Raw genomic sequence first — 23021 nt, 5'->3', positions numbered from 1 at the left:
CTCATTTTTATGACTAACCCCTGTATAACAATGGTATTACTTCTGCTAATATACACTGCTCAAGCAGAAGCAAAAGAATGTTCCATCACTTCCTCGTTCAACACAAAACATGTCATCTGTTTCACAGCTGCAATCCATGTAGTATTTCCATTTTTTGTCCAACCCCTGTAATGCTGGTTCTGATAGAAAGGTGTCAGAACACACAGTGCATTCCAGTTTATGTATGGGGCTGTGTAGCCGCAGAGCCATCAGGGTACCCACGCCATCCCGTGTCCACAGCCAAAAGTGTCTACAATGGGCATGTGTGCATCAGAACTGTTTTGGTGGAAAAAGGGGAACTTACTCAATATTAGGTGAATGGTCATAATGTTATGCTGGGCGGTCATCATGTTATGGCTGATCAGTGTATAGAGAAACAGAGGGAACACAGAGAGACATAGACATGAGACAAAGAGAGAGACAGAAAGACAAGGGACATAAGATATAGGGCGGGAAAAAAAGAAAAAAAAAAGTTATGGGATATAGGGAGGGTAGAAATCATCCAAAGACCAAATCTGTAGGAAAGGAAGAAAGAAATGGATGGAGCAGGGAATATAGATAGAAAGAAGGAGGCACAAAGATAGTTCGGTGCATAGTGGAATACATTGCTGATACATTTGGGTTCCTAGCTATAAGGGAACATGCTGATAAAAGTAGACCTGTCACTGAGGCTGCTATTGCTGAGCTCCCTTTTTAAAAAGGTCAGTCTCCTGTCTATTATGTTGACCCACTAAGTTCAATTATTTGAATCACTGACCCAAAACAAAAGGGCGTCTGACTTCACACTTACTTTTATGATCTTTATAGCTTTTTCGTACTTTCTCATGACATATTATCCCTTAAGGTGTATATAACAAATGAAAATACGTGGAAAGTAGAAAGTAAGGACTAACAGTGAGTTAAACAGAAAGTGGTTGGGTTCATTGGGTGATGGTGACAATTTGGGGCTACATTAGTAGAAGACAGAATATAGATGGAAGCCAATAGAAATGGCAGTCTCTCTTCTTTCTCCAGGTTCACCAGCCAGGTTCGGGATAACCTTCATGTCATATTTATTCAGAGAGGCCTAAGCCCTTCACCTTGGCTGGCCCGGTACACCTATACAGACATTTATCAGCCATGGGACTTCACCTCTCTTCACCATGTTGCTGAGAAGCTTCTACAGCAGCTGCCAGGTGAGTCCTATCCAAAGAACCCGATGACATCCCACATGGAAGAAAAATATATTTGAAATATATTCTTCCCAAATATAGTGACATATATTTGAAATACTACAATTTTGGTCATATTCAATATATTTCAAAATCTATTTCAATATATATATATATATATATATATATATATATATATATATATATACACTGGATGTTGAAATGCTTTTTCTTATATATTACAAAATATATGAAAAGTATTTTAAAAAATATATTTTTTTAAAATATATTCTTCAGATTTTTTTTTTTAACATATAAAAAAGTCATTTTAACATATATTTTTACATATATTTGTAAGTGCATTCCAAAGATGTAGATTTGTATTTTTAAAGACATACAGTATATTTGAAAATGTATTTTTTAAAATACTTTTCATATATTTTGTAATAAAAACTAATTTCAACATACAGTGTGTGTGTGTGTGTATATGTGTGTGTATGTATGTATGTATATATATATATATATATATATATAATTATTATTATACAGGATTTATATAGCGCCAACAGTTTGCTCCGCACAAATATATATATATATTGAATATGGCCAAAATTGTAGTATTTCAAATATATTTTTCTTCCATATGGGATATCAGGACTAAGGGACAGTTCAAACCACAAAAACATACTGGATGCGTTTTTGCTTACAGTTCACACCGCACTCTGTTGTGGTGCAGTTTGCTATGTTCCAGTATGGTTTTGTGCAGAAAAAATGCAGCCTGTTCTACTTTTTTTTTTCTTCACTGGAAACTGACTGGAACTGACTGCAATAGTGTGAACCAGGGCCATTGGAATACATGGAAAACACTGTGTATGCATTTTTGATGCAGAAAAAAACCCCACACTGGACTGCATCTGGTGTGAACCAGCCTTTAAAGTGATTCTAAAGGTCTTGTGAATAGAAGATAACAAAACAAATGACGGGACTTTTCAGGTGTGACCTGTCAGCAAAATGAACACAAAATTTGAAGTTAAATTTGTTCTCTTTATTAATACAAATAGACACACATAGCATAAATTGTTGTATCATTTTTAAAAGCCAAAAAATCATAGCACCAATCAATTGACAGCACAGTGGCGAAGTGGTTAGCACTTCCGCCTAGCAGCACTAGGGTCGTTGGTTCAAATCATAACCACGATACTAACTGTCTGGAGTTTACATGTTCTTCCCGTGCCTGCATGGGTTTTTGCCAGGTATTCCAGTTTCCTCCCACGCTCCAAAGGCATGCTGGTAGGTTAATTGGATCTTGTCTAAATTGTCCCTAGTATGTGTATGTATGAATGTGAGTTAGGGAGCTTATATTGTACACCCCTTGAGGATTAGGGACTGATGTGAATGGACAATATATGTGTAAAGCGCGAAGTAATTTGATGGCTCTATATAAGTACCTGAAATAATAATAAAAGCCATTCCACCCCATAAGTGGCCAAACTAAAAGCCAGTTTTCAAAAATCACTATAACTGTAGTATATGAAGGTCCACAGATCCAGAATGAACAAAGTCCTAACTGGTCACTTGGTGAATACAGCCCCACTCATTATGTTTTGCGTATTGGTTCCTCAGGAGTAGGGTGAAAAGGTATAAAGCTGTTAAAGCACTAACTGGCTGAATGAAGACCTCAGTCTATCCGGCCAGTATGGAAGTGTGAGTGTCCGACTCCCATGAGGTCAATATTTGCCCATCTGTGGATGCCATGGGGCCATAACCTCCTCACCTTTCTGGTGGGACACAATCTAACCGATAACTAGGTCTATACAAAGGCAACTTGCATCTTCCTGCTTATGTGATGGTTTATTTGTACGTCGGCACTGTCTTCACTTCTTTTGTTCACCTCCAGTGCTTCCGTTAATGGTGCCTCTCAGAGATGTGGAGAGCCCTCATACTACATACTAATATATAGAGTCTTAATTTCAACATTCTATCTGTGTCTATATATATATATATATACAGTATATATTAGTAAAGGGAACAATCTTAACTTTCAATTTTGTGTGCATTTTTCACACCTGAAAAGTCCTGTCTTTTGCTTTGTTGTCTTCTATTAACAATTTGTGGACAAAATTAAAGATTCTCTGTAACACCTGCCAACATCCCTATTCTAGGACAAAATGTGAAATTCCCCCCCTATTTTATGGGACTTTAGAGGCAGATCAGCAATAATTAAAATTACATAATCTTTATATGTTATGAAAGTTAAAAAGGAATTTTCAGGGGTAGCTCTGAAGTCAATACATTGTGATCTACAGTAAAATCATATCTTTAGAACATACAGTACATATCATTGTATATGAGTTGTAAATTTGTGAAATGCAATACATAATACTCACATATCAAAGAAAAAGTGGGGATAACCCTTTCCCTTCTGTAGTTAGAAGAGGGTTGACAAAGAAAGGAGGACAATCTGACTGTGTCAGGGGCGGACTGACAACTCATGGGGCCCCCGGGCAATAGGGGATCATGGGGCCCCTGTGTCTGTGCCCAAACTCAAAAAAGCCTATGAAAAAGGTACCAGGGGCATCTCATGGAGCCCCCTACTGACCCCGGGCCCTCGGGCAGCGCCCGAGTTTCCAAATGGTCAGTCCGCCCCTGGACTGTGACATTCATGATACGGTTGTTCATTTTTAATATTTTCTCTTTGATATGTGAGTATTATGTATTTCTTGTACTGTATTCACAAATACTGGGGATATGTATCAAGAAATTGAAGCTAAAATTCCTTTTCAACCTTCATAACATATTTACACATTAAGATTGTTATTTTAATTATTGTTGATTTGCCTTTAAAGTCCCATAAAATTGCGGAGTAATTTCACATGTTGTTCTATTAACAATTTGGGATTTGGTGTGTTTTATTGATCCTCAAGGAGACCCTTGTTGTCTATTGCCTGTCATGTGATCATCTCATTTCTTCTTAGGTACCTGGAGCTCACCCGTGTCTCTTCCCAAAGTCATGTCTCTTATTCACCTATCAGCTCAGAGTTACTATCAAAGGATGTGGCCAGACCTCCCACTGAGCTCCCCAAGGACCTTCATCACCTTCATCAATACCTTCCTAAAAGTCTTTGCACATCGGAGAGATACTGTTTTGAAGGAAATGGGACGGTGAGAGGAAGAACTGATGGGGGAAAATGGGAATAAAAATTCCTGCAAGGGAACTGCTGGGAGCACATCTCATGGGTCCGTTCCCTACACACAGTGTGAAGGACAGGTTCTTGGAAGCCAAGACAGCAGCATCGTTTTGCTGCAGAAGCAGTCAAAGTATTCATGGTGGCAGGGAGACAGGGAGCTGGGGGATAGGTAGCATTCTGTAGTCTAGCAGGGGGAGTTCTATAGTTCACTCAGGCAGGGATGTCAACACTGTCCAGGATTTTACTGCAGCAGAGGCACCATGTTGTCAGCCTAAACAGGAAGTTAGGAACTCATCGGATTTCTGGTATATCAACAGAAAAATGCTGTAATTGCAGTGTTTTTAAAGGGATTAAACTTGGGGAAAGGACCACCTGTTGCAGATATATACAAATTGCCTGGACATACACTCTGATAAGGAGGAATGGAAGGAGGAACTAAAGAAGAGAGTAATCCAGAAGAAATGAGAAGAAGGGTTAGTGGTGAGAGGAGGAATGGAAGCAGTAAAGGGTAATCTAGGTAAAGGTAAGATGGAGATGTAGAGAACATTGAAATGAGGTAATAAGGAGAATGCTTTTATGCTATTATGTCTTTTCTAGGCTCCAATTAGCAGTGTGCCGGGTGGAGGAGGTTTATGTGGAACAGGAAAGGTGGACAAAGGAAGCCGAAATCCTCACCCAACGACAGCAAGATGCAGAGCAGGTGAGTGTACAAGTTTCCTGGAAAAATATCTAAAATTCAGGAAGATTAAAGTGTCAGCTCAGAGGACCAGAGTACAGAATGGAGGGGTGGCCTTAAGACCAGGTAGAAAATGAAGACCTCAAGGCAGAAATAACACTGGATATCTATACTCTCTCTCTCTCTCAATACAGAAGCCTCTTTAATGTCCTCCTTATCACAAATATTAGAGTGTCAGCTCAGAGGGCATGAAGACAGGTAGAAATGAGGACTAGGGCACCAGTGACCTTGAAGTGCTATACTATCTCTCCCAGTGCAGAGGTCTCTTTAGTATCCGTATCACAAAGATTAGAATGCCTGCTCAGAGGACCAGAGTACAGAATGGGAGATTCACTGACCAGGTATAGAGAAAAGACTATAAGACAGCAGTGACTCTGGACTTCTCCTATACAATCTCTCCTAATACAGAAGCCTCCTTAGTATCCTCCTTATCACAAAGATTAGAGTGTCAGCTCAGAGGACCAGAGTACAGAATGGGAGGGCCTGAAGACCAGGTAGAAAGTGAAGACTCTAATCCTGCTTTCACACTGCTGCAGTTTTTCCTGCTCCGTGTGTTTGGAGCAGGTTAGCTGTGCTTTCCCATAGTTATATTGTGTCCTGCATGTTTGTTGCACTTTCAGATATATAACTCTATGGGAAAGCGCAACTAACCCACTCCAAACACGCAGGTATGCTGTGCTGCGCCTGCAGTGTGGGAAAAGTGCACCACAGCAGCGTGCAAGCAGGCTAAGGCAGCAGTGACCCTGAACTCCTCCTATACCACCTCTCCCAGTACAGTGGCCTCTTTGGTATCCTTCTTATCATGAAGCTTAGAGTGTCAGCTTAAAAAAAAATTTCTGTTCCTCTCCTTCAATTTTCCTCATCAATATGGTTGAAAATGATCATCCATTTGACCCCATTAACTATAAGAAAATTGAATGAATGTTCTGAAAGTAAATATTTTCTAATACAATTCTATTGCTATAAAACCAGCTAGGCCAGCCATGACCCTTGACTCCTCCTATACCTACCAATACAAAGGCCTCTTAAGTAACTTGTTTATCATTTCATGGCACAGTATCTCATTGTTATAACCTCATAAGAATCCCTATTTCTCTGATAGGAGACAGAACGGTGGAGGAAAGAACTGGAAGAGACGCGGGAAGCTGAGCGCCAAGTGAGGGAGGAGTGTGAGGAGCTAGAAATATCAAAAGATCGTATGAGGAACCAAGTCAACACATTACAGGGCCACAGACAACACCAACTGGAAGAGGTGAGTAGATGTACTGTATACAGTCCATGCACCCCAATTATCTGTCACTGAGCATACAGTAGGTACTCCAACATTGTACTAGATATCCTGACGTACCCGTGCACCCTGATAACTATCCCTGAGTAACTGTACCCCAACACTGTTGAATATAACCTGGCATGTCAATGAACCCCAATATCTGCCCCTAAGTAACTGAACCCCAATACTGTTCTGTATAACCTGACATTGCACCCCAATATCTGTCCCTGAATATCTCTACTTCCACAGTTGTGCTGTATAACCTGATATGTCAATGCAATTCGAAATCCATCACCCAGTATCTGTATTACAACACTCCTTTGAAACCTGACATGTCAGTGTACCCCTGTGCAGTCTGAAGATCAGATCCCCTTAAACATGAGTTGATGTCAGTTTTTAGATACTTACCCAGTCTTACGGTTAATACCTGTGTATAGCCAAAACTCTTTTTTTTTTTTTTGTTTTGGATGTAGTAGTGAAAGATCAGAACCCCTGTCAGGTTTTTATTGCGGTCTTTGGAGATTCACCCTCTCTTTTTTTTTTCCTGGTGACCATTTTCACTAAAAGAAAAGGTCATGAGAAATGCAAAATATTGCATTGTCACTGGATCAAGGGATGAGGGGAAATCTTCCAGTGGGGGCATCTGTAGCTGTGACAACTGACTTTGGGAAGATTTCCCTTCACAGGGACACAGTCAACAAAAAATAAGCTGGCAGGGATTTTAACCCTTCCTTGTGTAGTGCTACCCTCTTGAGAGCTGCTAGGTTTGGGTCCCTTTTTACTTCCTGCACAGCCAGGCAACACACATTTTCCACTTGCATCCAGAAACAGTCCATGGGCTTGGTTTTTTAGTTTTATTAGAGAATTTAACTTGGATGGGGTATAGGGGTTATGGGATGCCCAATTTATTGCACTCTTAACAGTTTGAGGACAACTTCCTTTTCTGGAAAATGATACAGAAATGACATCACCAAAGGACCCCACATAAAATTCTGTGAATTCTCAGTGTCGGAAACAGCAGACACACAACAGGATATAGTCAAAAACTATGGGCTTGATACAAGAGATGGTCAAAGACTTGGGGCATGACACAAGAGATGGTTAGGACTGGTGACATGCTGCAGGAGATGGTCAGAGACTATGAACATGCTGTTCATAGTTGTTGGAGACTGGGAACATGCTTCAATAGATTTTTCTGCTATAAGAGAAAAATAGGGGAACACAGATCAGTGCTTCAAGAGACCCGTGTGTCACGATTGCGGCGTCAGACCCCAGACCTTCTCATCAAACTCGTGACCGCAGGACTAGCCGATCTAAAACCGCGATGTCACGTGCGTAACAATGCCACACCCAGCTGCACCCTGCACAATGATTTTCCAGCTAATTGGACCACAATCGATGTACCGGCAGCCTGAGCGATTGTTACTGGGTCAGGTTAATTACGCAATTAACCCTTCACACTACCACCACCTCCTTTTTGTACAGAGAAAGAGGAAACTTGGCGATATCAACTAAAACACTATAATGGTTGAGGTAATTGTCTGCATAATACGGTCATCGCAAGGCCAATTATGCAGAGGGTTAAACAAACACAGTAGCATTCTCTTTAGAGGCAGGAATTCGTAAATTGCAATAAAGCGCTATAGAAACAGTTCAACACTTTCAGAAGGAAAGATTTATTACTAAAAGGTCAAACAGGTGCAATAAAAATATTTACAGAAAAAGATGTAACTAAGAGATATATATATATATATATATATATATATATACAGTGGGACAAAAAAGTATTTAGTCAGCCACCAATTGTGCAAGTTCTCCCACTTAAAAAGATGAGAGAGGCCTGTAATTGGCATCATAGGTAGACCTCAACTATGACAGACAAAATGAGAAAAAAAATCCAGACAATCACATTGGCTGATTTGGAAAGAATTTATTTGCAAATTATGGTGGAAAATAAGTATTTGGTCAATATGAAAAGTTCATCTCAATACTTTGTTATATATCCTTTGTTGGCAATGACAGAGGTCAAACATTTCCTGTAAGTCTTCACAAGGTTGGCACACACTGTTGCTGGTATGTTGGCCCATTCCTCCATGCAGATCTCTAGAGCAGTAATGTTTTGGGGCTGTCGCTGGGCAACACGGACTTTCAACTCCCTCCAAAGGTTTCTATGGGGTTTAGATCTGGAGACTGGCTAGGCCACTCCAGGACCTTGAAATGCTTCTTACGAAGCCACTCCTATGTTGCCCGGGCGGTATGTTTGGGATCATTGTCATGTTGGAAGACCCAGCCATGTTTCATCTTCAATGCCCTTGCTGATGGAAGGAGGTTTGCACTCAAAATCTCACGATACATGGCCCCATTCATTCTGTCCTGTACATGGATCAGTTGTCCTGGTCCCTTTGCAGAGAAACAGCCCCAAAGCATAATGTTGCCACCCCCATGCTTCACAGTAGGTATGGTGTTCTTTGGATGCAACTCAGCATTCTCTCTCCTCCAAACACGACGAGTTGTGTTTCTACCAAACCGTTCTATTTTGGTTTCATCTGACCATATGACATTCTCCCAATCCTCTTCTGGATCATCCAAATGATCTCTAGCTTACTTCAGACGGGCCCGGACATGTACTGGCTTAAGCAGGGGGACACATCTGGCACTGCAGGATCTGAGTCCCTGGCGGCGTAGTGTGTTACTGATGGCAGCCTTTGTTATGTTGGTCCCAGCTCTCTGCAGGTCATTCACTAGGTCCCCCGTGTGGTCCTGGGATTTTTGCTCACCGTTCTTGTGATCATTTTGACCCCACGGGGTGAGATCTTGTGTGGAGCCCCAGATCGAGGGAGATTATCAGTGGTCTTGTATGTCTTCCATTTTCTAATTATTGCTCCCACAGTTGATTTGTTCACACCAAGCTGCTTGCCTATTGCAGATTCAGTCTTCCCAGCCTGGTGCTGGTCTACAATTTTGTTTCTGGTGTCCTTCGATAGCTCTTTGGTCTTCACCATAGTGGAGTTTGGAGTGTGACTGTTTGAGGTTGTGGACAGGTCTCTTTTATACTGATAACAAGTTCAGACAGGTGCCATTGATACAGGTAATGAGTGCAGGACAGAGGAGCCTCTTAAAGAAGACGGTACAGGTCTGTGAGAGCCAGAAATCTTGCTTGTTTGTAGGTGACCAAATATTTATTTTCCTCCATAATTTGCAAATAAATTCTTTCCAAATCAGCCAAAGTGATTGTCTGGATTTTTTTTCTCATTTTATCTCTCATAGTTGAGGTCTACATATGATGCCAATTACAGGCCTCTCTCATCTTTTTAAGTGGGAGAACGTGCACAATTGGTGGCTGACTAAATACTTTTTTGCCCCACTGTGTGTATATATATATATATATATATATATATATATAAATATACAGAGACCAACAGCACAGCAAAGACTTATCAGAGAGAGGTGAAAGGGTTAAGGTACTTGCCAAAGTCCTGGGTTAGCAGATCCAAGTTTCAGAATGAAAGGGCACGGGTCTACCCAGGTGGTACTGATGTTAAAATGGGAGACATCATCATCTCTTTTCTTCTTAGGCCTGACAGCCTAATTTGTAGTTCCCCAGCAGGGGGTGTCTCTGAAGTCAAGGACCAATACTCCGTTTAGGGCGTGGAGGTCTGGGTGTGGACCTAAACTAGAGCCAAAATCTTGTATAGTTCATATTTTGGCTCATAACTTTTCCTATGCACAAGTTACATTCCACCCGCGGGTAGATTATTATGCAGACACGTCTGAGGATTGATTAGATATGAATTATGAAATTATACACTGGTTCACAAGATCTATTTTTCGGCTTTCCTATGTATTCGAGACATGGCGAGTGACCTATCAAATTGTTCGTCTTCTCTTAGCCAATCTAACGATATGTCTGGTTTTTATGTAAGCCTCTCATATTCCAAGATATGATACATAGGGGAAAAATGGATTTTTAAAAGTGTTAGCTGGTCCCGCCGCTTTCTTGGAATGTCTTGAACTCCGGGAAAGCTTGCCTTATCTTATACGAGGTGTTACATTTTACAGGTTCTTCAGACAGCTAGGCCCCAGCTCCCTTGGGGACTTTATAGCTCCTAGCCCCCTGCTGGGCCCTGGCCTCCTGTGACACTCCTAACACACATACGCACTGGCCATTTGTCGCTGTGACTCTCAGAAAGGGAGGGGGGAAAAGAGGGGGAAATATGTTTGTCAGGATGGTTAACCTCCTTGCCAAGATGGAGGTTCTTAACTGAATGGAGGACTGCGTCAGTCTCTGGGTATATGCTGTTACACTGTGGACAGTACAGAAAGTGCCAAAGGGCCACAGGTTGAGCACCTGGGATATATATATGCATATGCAATATTAAAACCACAAAATATATTTTGTTAAAAAAAATGGATCCATATGGACCAAGTAAATAAACTCATTCATAGGCATCCATGCTGCATCCAACCAAAAGGGGACTGTGGTAAATCTCAATAACTTAATATATGTCATTTTTAAAATGAGTCTACACTATATTGCCAAAAGTATTGGGCCAGCCCACCAAATCATTGTATTCAGGTGTTCCAATCACCTCCATGGCCACAGGTTTTACAATCAAGCCCCTAGGAATGCAGACTTCTTCTACAAACATTTGTGAAAGAATGGGTCGCTCTCAGGAGCTCAGTGACTCCAAGCGTGGTCCTGTGATAGGTTGTCACCTGTGCCATAAGTCCATCCGTGACATTTCCTGGCTATTATATATTCCACGCTCAACTGTTAGTGGGATTATAACAAAGTGGAAGCAACTAAGAACAACAGCAACTCAGCCACCAAGTGGTAGGCCACGTAACATGATAGAGTGGGGTCAGCGCACGCTGAAGAGCGTAGTGCGCAGAAGTCACCAACTGTCTGCAGAGTCAATAGCTAAAGACCACCAAACTTGGTGTGGCCTTCATATTAGCACAACAACAGTGTGTAGAGAACTTCATGGAATGGGTTTCCATGGCCGAGCAGCTGCATCCAAGCCTTACATCACCAAGTGCATTGCAAAGTGTTGGATGCCGTTGTGTAAAGCACGCCGCCACTAGCCTCTAGAGCAATGGAGACATGGTCTCTGGAGTGACCAATCATGTTTCTCTGTCTGACAATCCGATAGATGTGTCTGGGTTTGGCAGTTGCCAGAATGGTACTTGCCTGACTGCATTGTGCCAAGTGTAAAGTTTGGTGGAGGAGGGGTTATGGTGTGGGGTTGTTTTTCAGGGGGTGGACTTGGCTCCTTATTTCCAGTGAAGGGAACTCTTAAGGTGTCAGCATACCAAGACATTTTGGACAATTTCATGCTCCCAACTTTGTGGGAAGAGTTTTGGGATGGCCCCTTTCTGTTCCAACATGACTGCGCACCAGTGCATAAAGCAAGGTCCATAAAGACATGGATGAGCGAGTTTGGGGTGGAGGAACTTGACTGAGTCCTGACCTCAACCCGATGGAACACCTTTGGGATGAATTAGAGCGGAGACTGCTAGCCAGGCCTCCTCCCCCGACATCAGTGCCTGACCTCACAAATGTGCTTCTGGAAGAATGGTCCAACCTTCCCATAGACACCCTCCTAAACCTTGTGGACGGCCTTCCCAGAAGAGTTGAAGCTGTTATAGCTGCAAAGGATGGACCAACTCAATATTGAACCCTACAAACGAAGACTGGGGGGCCATTAAAAATTCATGTGCGTGTAAAGGCAGGAGACCAATACTTCTGACAATATAGTGTATATTCGAGGGTTCTTTAAAAAGTTTCCACACTTTTTTAAACTCTATTATATTTATAAAAGTGCAGAAGCTTTTTGAAGACCTCTACCCTCATATTTTAACTACATTTTTTTATTGTCTCAGTCATAGGGACACATTAGGAAAGTGCACATATAAATTTTACTGTCACCAATGAATGGGTAAAGATTGCAGCAAACCAAACATTTGAAAGACCCTTTGTGTATTAGTTGGGTCAATGTGCAGTACAGCTCACAGTCTTGGCCAGGGGCTAGCTAGCTGGGACAGTAGGACTTAATGGATCTGTGTGATTGAAACAGTGAAATGTTGTGCTTAGAAGGGGTTTTTTTGATGATGAGAACTTGGGAACTAAAACAAAACGGCTTATTTAACCACTTGCTTATCGGGCACTTATACCCCCTTCCTTACCAGGCCAATTTTCAGCTTTCAGAGCTGTCGTACTTTGAATGACAATTGCGCGGTCATGCAAGATTATACCCATATGAAATTTTTATCATTTTTTTTTCACACAAATTGAGCTTTCTTTTGGTGGTATTTAATCGCCACTGGGTGTTTTACTTTTTGTGTTATGGACACAGCTGATCACGTGATGTGGTAAAAGGACAATCACAGCGGCTTTTTACCACGTGATCAGCCGTCTCCAATGACACGCTGATCACAGGGAAATGCAATTGCCGGTTCTCGGCTGCACTTTCCTCACACTGTCAAAACGTGGGGAAAGTACTGCCGAGAACCAGCAGTTGTCAGAGCAGGGATCGGCACCGATCATCAGGGCACTGATGATCAGTGCCCTGATGATCGGTGCCCAGCAGTGCCACCCACCAGTTCCACCGACCTGTGCCCAGCAGTGCCACCCACCAGTGCCCAGCGGTGCCACCCACCAGTGCCCAACAGTGTCACCCACCTGTGCCCATCAGTGTCACCCACCTGTGCCCCCCTGTGTCACCCATCAGTGCCACCCAACTCTGCCCATCAGTGCCACCCACCTCTGCCCATCAGTGCCACCCACCTCTGTACTTCTGACTGCCTTGTTGCCGACCCAGCCTGATACTGTTGTCTTCTCCTGCTCTGACCCTTGGCTCGTCCTGACCATTCTCTGCCTGATCCTATTGCCTGACCTCCTGTTGCTGAACCCAGCCTGTGACCTGATTATTCTTTGCCTGCCGTTCTGTCCTGTCTGCTCTGCTGTTACCAACACGGCCTGTCTGACCACATTATACCTCTTCACATCTGGCTCTTACCTGCTATACGCCATTGACGGCTGCCTTTACAACAGCTGGTGTTACTCGGGGGTTGTGACCTGGTCTCAGGCTGCTTCAAGTCCATCCCCACCATCAGGGGCTCTGGTGAACCAGCAGACTGAGGCTTAGACTCCACGCCCTGAGGGACTCTGGTCTGTGGGTCGCTAGAGGCTACCGTCAGTCGGCTCGTGACATTAGAGTAGACAAAGAAAATGTATACTTCTCATTAAAGAAAGTTCTTTTATTATCAGTAGTCAGTTTTTAGCTGAATTCAGCATGGATGGCTATGAATGAGTTTATTTACTCATTCCACATGGATTCATTTTATATGGAAAAAATACATTTTGTGATTTTAATATCCATTGTCTCATACAGATACATACACTAGTTGCCTATTATTTTGGGTGTAGCCACGTGGAAAGTACTTTTTGGATGTGTTTTAGATTTCAATAACAATCAGGATTTTTCTTTTAATGTTGGTAAAAATCAAGGGGCAATGCAGACAGTTCTTATTCTGACAGTTTGACCAATGGGTCTCACCACTCTGGTACCTGCCCAGATGAGGCTCTGTATTTGTTTGTGCAATGTGTAGATGGAAGCTTAATTGCATAAGATGAAGCAACCCCCCCAACCCGGCATTTGTCCCCCATGTTGTAATGTCCCCTATTGCAGGCCTGTATCCAATGGTCGGAGGTCCAGAAGCAGCTGAAATTGTCGGATGTGGAGGAGATAAGGAGTTACAGAGCCCCTCCGCCCCTGGTAATAATGGTCACTGATGTCCTTTGTACTGTGTTCGGAAAAGAGCCTGGATGGGAGAATGCCAAACTACTGCTGGGACAAGAAGATTTCTATCAGGTAGGTTTGAAGTAGTGTGGAGGTGTCCTGGTATAGAAAGAGTACTCTGAAGGTATCAAAGCACAGTATATACAGAGTACTATGGAGGTATACAGATATGTACAGAGTACTATGGAGGCATCTGGGTATATACAGAGTACTCTGGTAGTATTGAGGTATATACAGAGTACTCTGAAGATATAAGGATATATACAGAGTACTCTAGAGGTGACTGGGTGTGTAGAAAGTACTTGTATGTAGAGAATAATCTGGGTATATACATATGTAGCACTATCCTCTTAGGAGTCGCTGAAGTTTTGGGTCCCCCTGTAGTCCTGCACAGCCAGCCAACATGCATTTTCCACACACACCTGCATCCAGGAGACAGTAACCTGTCCTTGAGCTTGTTTTTTTTAGATTTTATTAGGAGAATTTGAACTTGGATGGGGTAAGGGGAGTATGGGATGCCTAAGGGTAATGGCAGCAGAGGACAAACTCCTTAGCAACTATGTACAAGTCTTTACAGCAAAAACTCTTCTGGAGAGGTAGCCAGCATCTCCTGTAGTACCTCAGACCCTAGATGAATCCTGTCCTCATCCATCTGTATTGGCTAAATCCCTGGGCAGGGACTCCAGTGCCTGCCACTGCACTACGAACAATCCCAGGTAAAAAGTTAATCCAGTTTCCCACCAGAGTGCCTCTTTCCCCTTGCTGGCCCAGGGGGTGCAGGTTTATTCACTCAGTCCTTCTCCTGTGCTGCTGGTGGCTGCTACCAGGCCTTCTAGCTGGGCTGCTCCTTCTCTAATGTATAAGTGGTCCTCTCCCTGAGGGCCAGTGAAGCCCCAAACTTTCCTCCTTCCAAGTTCCTCTGCCTGTAGATGAGCCTCTCTCCATCTGGGCCCCCTCCCAGGCTCCTGCTCTCCAGCCTCACTTATCCATCTTCCACCCGAACTCTCCTCCCCTCCTGCTGAGCATGCTCAGTCACTCTTAACAGCTGTCCTGGCCCCAAGCCAAGCCTCCTGTTGGGGATTGGCCAGGATCCCTTAAGAGTGCAAACCTGCCACCCCTTACCCCCGCCCACTGCTTCAAAAACTTTCTCCAAAGCTCTAGTGCAGGGGGAAATACCAGAGAGCTGATGTACAGAGCCTCTCAGCTTCTGACTGAAATTTGACTCCTCTGACTATTACACCTAGGCTGCTACTCAGCCCTTCTAACTGAAAATGATAACTCTAGCTCCACCTAGCTACCTAGGAGGGTGCTACACATAGTATTCTGGTGTCCAGATATATAGGCATTACTTTGGAGCTGTCCAGGTATATATGGAATACTCTGGAGGTGTCCGGGTATATAGGCATTACTCTGGAGGTGATCAGTATATACAGAGTACTCTGGGGTTGTCTGGGTATATGCAGAGTACTCTGGAGATGTCTGAGTATATACAGAGTACTCTGGAGGTGTCTGGGTATATACAGAGTACTCTGGAGGTGTCTGGGTATATACAGAGTACTCTGGAGGTGTCTGGGTATATACAGAGTACTCTGGAGGTGTCTGGGTATATACAGAGTACTCTGGAGGTGTCCGGGTATATACAGTGTACTCTGGAGGTATCTGGGTATATACAGAATACTCTGGAGGTGACTGGGTAAGTAGAGAGTACTCTGGAGGTGTCTGGGTATATACAGAGTACTCTGGAGGTGTCTGGGTATATACAGAGTACTCTGGAGGTATCTGGGTATATACAGAGTACTCTGGAGGTATCTGGGTATATACAGAGTACTCTGGAGGTATCTGGGTATATACAGAGTACTCTGGAGGTGTCCGGGTATATACAGTGTACTCTGGAGGTATCTGGGTATATACAGAGTACTCTGGAGGTATCTGGGTATATACAGAGTACTCTGGAGGTGACTGGGTAAGTAGAGAGTACTCTGGAGGTGTCTATGTATATATGGAGTACTCTGAAAGTGTTCAGGTATCATTTATATGGAGTGCTCCAGAGGTGTGTGGGTATATAGGCAGTACTTTTGGAGGTGTCCAGGTTAGAGAATCCACAAATGTCCCACCCTGGGACCCTGTAACCTCCATGTTGGGTGAATATATCATGAATCCATCCCTCAATATCTGTTGTATTTATAGGATCTGCAGTTCTATGTTGGCCATGGGATGTCGGATGCCGTGTTCTCTGCTCTGTCTCGTGCAGTCAGAGGGTCTGAATTTAGTGCCACCTGTGTCAGGCCTGCCAGCGCAGCAGCTGCGTCTCTCTGTGACTGGTTGCGTGGTCTCCACCAATATTGCAGAGTACTCCGTAAGCTGGAGAAGGGAAGAAGTCTTCTGTCCCGGGCTGAGGCACAGGACCTGGAGGTGGCTGAAAGGATAGCGGAACAGAGGCTCCAACAGGAACGTCTGAGGGTCCGGGGAGAGCAGCTATCCCTCCATCTGAAAAACGCCAGGCAAGGCGAAGAAGACCTCCGCAGACAGGTGACGCTGTGTCAGGAGCAGTGGAGTCTGGCACAGGAGTATGCAGACAGGGCAAGAGCTCACGAATCTACATGGAGATCCACTCTGGAGGTAAGTGATGCTCCTGGACCTGTTTAGGGGGCAGTATGAGCAGAATAGAAGCCATGTAAGGTGTGTACTTATTGAACTTAAAATCTGAATCCTCAAACTCAGGAAGTTCTTATATAAAATTCCTTCTGTGATAATCCATAGTAAATATAAAAACAAATTTTAGGTCTAAATCCAAATATAAAAGAGAACAAGCACTAGATCTATAAAAGGAGCAGCTAGCATGAAAGGTAATAACCCCAGAACCTTCTATAACACAAAATATATCCAACAACATGCAGCGCTGAAATGGTTAATGATTGCCCTGAATAATTACTATTATGATATACCCTATAATATCGTATATTGTACGAGTATCTATAAAGTGTCTCTAATTAGCCGAGAAAGTTTTGTAATAAGCCAGCGTTCCACAACAGTACAGATAGGTGATATAATCGTGACAGTCTATCTAGTGGTTGGGATATTGATGGTGACTTTGGTGGTAGATATAGCTGTAGATTGCACTAACCAGATAGCGCTTATTTTTGCGCATATGATTGATGATGATGGGTCATCTATGGTTGGACATCTGGTATTCGGATCAATTGATGGACAGCACCAGGAATTGCAGCATGTCAGCCAGTATATCCAGGTATAGAGATGCGGTCTGAATCCACCAGGGGGAACCAGCGGTCAAGATGTCATCAAGGATCTTTAACCCAGTGTCGAGGTGTGAGTAGTATAGGTGAAATCCCCCAGAGGGTGCCAGTAGTTAAGGATGTCGTCCAATGGTCTTCTTTAAAGGCAGGCTCCTTGCTGCTCTTGATTCTTCACATGTGTTTGTCTGTGCTCACCTCGACACTGGGATAAAGATCCTTGATGACATCTTGACCGCTGTTTCCCCCTGGTGGATTCAGACCACATCTCTATACCTGGATATACTGGCTGACATGCTGCAATTCCTGGTGCTGTCCATCAATTGATCCGAATACCAGATGTCCAACCATAGATGACCCATCATCATCAATCATATGCGCAAAAATAAGCGCTATCTGGTTAGTGCAATCTACAGCTATATCTACCACCAAAGTCACCATCAATATCCCAACCACTAGATAGACTGTCACGATTATATCACCTATCTGTACTGTTGTGGAACGCTGGCTTATTACAAAACTTTCTCGGCTAATTAGAGACACTTTATAGATACTCGTACAATATACGATATTATAGGGTATATCATAATAGTAATTATTCAGGGCAATCATTAACCATTTCAGCGCTGCATGTTGTTGGATAAATTTTAGGTTTAGTTCACATACAGTATGTAACCATAAAACTTGTCTTCTTGGTATATTGGAAGACTTAAAATTATCCAAATATGCGAAAACTCTCTCATGCATGTTTTATTTCTATACTAAGCAGGTCATACTAATGTCATGGAAAGAACCCTTTCTGCCTTCTTTAACTGGATGCAAACACCAGACTAATTCTAATCTTTGCTTTGTACTAACTAATCTATGATCTATGATAGACCTCAAAACCTGCAAAAACAATTTAGCACCCTGGACCTGTTTAACTCATACACTGCTTTCATTGGACTCTCCAGTACTCTGTGTGCCTGTATCCATATGCAGGACTACGGACAAAATTACGCATTATGGGGCCCTATAGCAAAATTGTGTGTTCACAAGCATTAATAATTATATCCTATTATTAAATATAATTTTGGTTATTTCTTTTATTTATATTATTATTATAACTGCTGTCTAGTAATGTACTGATGCTATGACTATGCTGGCAGCTTTCCCGCTACCTGTCCTTGCGTTAAGCATACGTAACCATTTCCCAGGGGCGGACTGACCATTTGGAAACTCGGGCACTGCCCGAGGGCCCGGGGTCAGTAGGGGGCCCCATGAGATGCCCCTGGTACCTTTTTCATAGGCTTTTTTGAGTTTGGGCAAGGACACAGGGGCCCCATGATCCCCTATTGCCCGGGGGCCACATGAGTTGTCACTCCACCCCTTCCATTTCCCTATTGTAAAATGATGGGTGTCATACCAGGTGGACATCATATGAGGTCTTCCCAGAACGTGCTGCACTGAGGCACGATCTGTCATTGGCTATGTCCTCTGGACACAGCCGATGACAGATCACTGTACCAAGCTGTTGCTGGTACGATGTGATTGCCATGACCAATCGCAACAGATCACATGACAATTGTAAACAATGAATGGCTTTGATTCATGCCATTCATTGTGTACAATTGTGTTGCTCGCTGTGATTGGTCACAGTGATCACATGGTACAGACAGGGACAATCACAGCCCATATGTACCGTGTGATTAGCTGTGGCCAATCACAGCTAATCACAACAATGCCTACTGAATGAATCAATTGCATTCAGTAAAAATATATATATTTTTTTACATACTGTCACCAGTCAGTGTCCCTAATCATCACCACATGCTGTACCGCACTGGTGACAGTATGTAAAAAATACTTGTGAAAATGTTTTTTTTAATTTCCTCATTTTCAAAAAAATTATGACAAAAAATTACAACTTCAAAAAACTGTCTGCTTTCCAAAAAGGGGTAATTTGTTGGGTATTTGTACTGTCCTGTCATTCTTGGGCCTCAAGAAATGAGATTGTCAGGATTGAACCATTTTCATATATATATATACACCTGTATATAGTTTGTGGACTGTAGCAAAATACATTTTGGCTTAAATTTATGAAAAACGATTATTTATTTGCAAAATTTTATAACAGAAATAAAGAAAAACAGTTTTTTTCCCCCAAATTTTCTGTCTTTTTTTGTTTATTTAGCACCAGGAATTGCAGCATGTCAGCCAGTATATCCAGGTATAGAGATGTGGTCTGAATCCACCAGGGGGAAACAGCGGTCAAGATGTCATCAAGGATCTTTATCCCAGTGTCGAGGTGAGCACAGACAAACACATGTGAAGAATCAAGAGCAGCAAGGAGCCTGCCTTTAAAGAAGACCATTGGACGACATCCTTAACTACTGGCACCCTCTGGGGGATTTCACCTATACTACTCACACCTCGACACTGGGTTAAAGATCCTTGATGACATCTTGACCGCTGGTTCCCCCTGGTGGATTCAGACCGCATCTCTATACCTGGATATACTGGCTGACATGCTGCAATTCCTGGTGCTGTCCATCAATTGATCCGAATACCAGATGTCCAACCATAGATGACCCATCATCATCAATCATATGCGCAAAAATAAGCGCTATCTGGTTAGTGCAATCTACAGCTATATCTACCACCAAAGTCACCATCAATATCCCAACCACTAGATAGACTGTCACGATTATATCACCTATCTGTACTGTTGTGGAACGCTGGCTTATTACAAAACTTTCTCGGCTAATTAGAGACACTTTATAGATACTCGTACAATATACGATATTATAGGGTATATCATAATAGTAATTATTCAGGGCAATCATTAACCATTTCAGCGCTGCATGTTGTTGGATAAATTTTAGGTTTAGTTCACATACAGTATGTAACCATAAAACTTGTCTTCTTGGTATATTGGAAGACTTAAAATTATCCAAATATGCGAAAACTCTCTCATGCATGTTTTATTTCTATACTAAGCAGGTCATACTAATGTCATGGAAAGAACCCTTTCTGCCTTCTTTAACTGGATGCAAACACCAGACTAATTCTAATCTTTGCTTTGTACTAACTAATCTATGATCTATGATAGACCTCAAAACCTGCAAAAACAATTTAGCACCCTGGACCTGTTTAACTCATACACTGCTTTCATTGGACTCTCCAGTACTCTGTGTGCCTGTATCCATATGCAGGACTACGGACAAAATTACGCATTATGGGGCCCTATAGCAAAATTGTGATGCCTACCTACCTTCCCGGCTAACTCTCTCTGTAGCAGCTGCCAGGGTCAACACAATCCATGCCACTGATCTTCACCCCTTGGTGCCGGATCCTGCTGGTCCTTTAAGGGATTCTGAAAAAGATGGGAGGTGGAATATCTAATCATGCGACAACTGTGATTGACTGTTGCAGTGGTCACTTGATCCCGAGTCCCTGCCCACCAACTTGCAATCGTAAATGGTGACCATTAGGCCTGTATGCCATGCTGACACATATGTATGTTACGTAGGTGGCAAGAGGTTACATTAACCACTTAAACACTGGGCGCTTTCACCCCCTTGCTGCCAAGGCCATTTTTCAGCTTTCAGCGCTGTTGCATGCAAATGACAATTTCGCGGTCATGCAACACTGTACCCATATGACATTTTTATTATTTTTTTATTACAGCTTTCTTTAGATGATATGTAATCATCGCTGGTTTGTTTAAATTTTGCTAAATAAACAAAAAAAGACAGAAAATTTGGGGGAAAAAAACTGTTTTTCTTTATTTCTGTTATAAAATTTTGCAAATAAATAATCGTTTTTCATAAATTTAAGCCAAAATGTATTTTGCTACAGTCCACAAACTATATACAGGTGTATATATATATATGAAAATGGTTCAATCCTGACAATCTCATTTCTTGAGGCCCAAGAATGACAGGACAGTACAAATACCCAACAAATTACCCCTTTTTGGAAAGCAGACAGTTTTTTGAAGTTGTAATTTTTTGTCATAATTTTTTTGAAAATGAGGTAATTAAAAAAAACATTTTCACAAGTATTTTTTACATACTGTCACCAGTGCGGTACAGCATGTGGTGATGATTAGGGACACTGACTGGTGACAGTATGTAAAAAAATATATATATTTTTACTGAATGCAATTGATTCATTCAGTAGGCATTGTTGTGATTAGCTGTGATTGGCCACAGCTAATCACACGGTACATATGGGCTGTGATTGTCCCTGTCTGTACCATGTGATCACTGTGACCAATCACAGCGAGCAACACAATTGTACACAATGAATGGCATGAATCAAAGCCATTCATTTTTTACAATTGTCATGTGATCTGTTGCGATTGGTCATGGCAATCACATCGTACCAGCAACAGCTTGGTACAGTGATCTGTCATCGGCTGTGTCCAGAGGACATAGCCAATGACAGATCGTGCCTCAGTGCAGCACGTTCTGGGAAGACCTCATATGATGTCCACCTGGTATGACACCCATCATTTTACAATAGGGAAATGGCAGGGGTGGAGTGACAACTCATGTGGCCCCCGGGCAATAGGGGATCATGGGGCCCCTGTGTCCTTGCCCAAACTCAAAAAAGCCTATGAAAAAGGTACCAGGGGCATCTCATGGGGCCCCCTACTGACCCCGGGCCCTCGGGCAGTGCCCGAGTTTCCAAATGGTCAGTCCGCCCCTGGGAAATGGTTACGTATGCTTAACGCAAGGACAGGTAGCGGGAAAGCTGCCAGCATAGTCATAGCATCAGTACATTACTAGACAGCAGTTATAATAATAATATAAATAAAAGAAATAACCAAAATTATATTTAATAATAGGATATCATTATTAATGCTTGTGAACACACAGGGACTGGAGGACCTCAGTTACGAGGAATGACTGCAAGGATTAAACTCCCAGGAAAAGAGATGCTTGAGAGAAGAAATGGAAGCAATATATAAATACTCCAATGGGGAATCTAGCATAGGGAGGAAACTATTTTTTTTTCTATTTCTTTATTTTCTGTTCTATTTTTTTCTATTCTTGTTTTCAAATTTTTTTTAAATTGGTTTTTGAATTTTTTTTCGAATTTCGGACAAATTTTGTTTAGTTGTTTCAGATTCGTTTAAATTAGTTACTATTGTAATTCAGAATTTGGATGCATCCGAAACTCTGAATAACTGAAAATGTGTGCAAATTTCGATTCGGAACAAAGCGAAATGCATATGTCTGTAAGCTCCTCTGGTGCAGAGACTGATGTGACTGTGGGGGGAGGGGACATTAGAGTGTAAGCTCCTCTGGTACAGAGACTGATGTGACTGGCTCAGTGTTCTCTGTACAGCACTGCGGTATATGTCAGAGCTATATAAATGTGTAATAATAATAGTGTGTGACTGTGGGGGGGGGGACATTAGAGTGTAAGCTCCTCTGGTACAGAGACTGATCTGACTGGCTCAGTGTCCTCTGTACAGCACTGTCAGCTATATAAATGCAGAATAATAATAGTGTGTGACTGTGGTAAGGATTTTAGAGTGTAAGCTCCTCTGGTGCAGAGGCTGATGTGAATGGCTCAGTGTTCTTTGTGCAGC

At 42.4% G+C, this 23021-nt stretch overlaps 1 protein-coding gene across 1 annotated transcript in view; it reads left to right on the top strand.

Moving 5' to 3' along the window:
- Window positions 1-23021, top strand: part of DNHD1 (dynein heavy chain domain 1) — a 132593-nt gene that overhangs the window by 79921 nt on the left and 29651 nt on the right. Inside the window, exons 26-31 of the mRNA XM_089671637.1 lie at window positions 1054-1214; window positions 4166-4352; window positions 4976-5078; window positions 6217-6366; window positions 14076-14258; window positions 16374-16805. Of these exons, the coding sequence (XP_089527763.1) occupies window positions 1054-1214; window positions 4166-4352; window positions 4976-5078; window positions 6217-6366; window positions 14076-14258; window positions 16374-16805 (1216 nt within the window). The remainder of the gene's footprint in view (window positions 1-1053; window positions 1215-4165; window positions 4353-4975; window positions 5079-6216; window positions 6367-14075; window positions 14259-16373; window positions 16806-23021) is intronic.

Source organism: Staurois parvus, unplaced genomic scaffold, assembly GCF_062004578.1.
Source record: "Staurois parvus isolate SC_StPar_1 unplaced genomic scaffold, SC_StPar_1.0 ptg000109l, whole genome shotgun sequence".
Lineage (NCBI taxonomy): Eukaryota > Metazoa > Chordata > Amphibia > Anura > Ranidae > Staurois > Staurois parvus.
The sequence above is the reverse complement of the archived record's forward strand: the minus strand, read 5'-3'. Positions and strand labels throughout refer to the sequence as shown.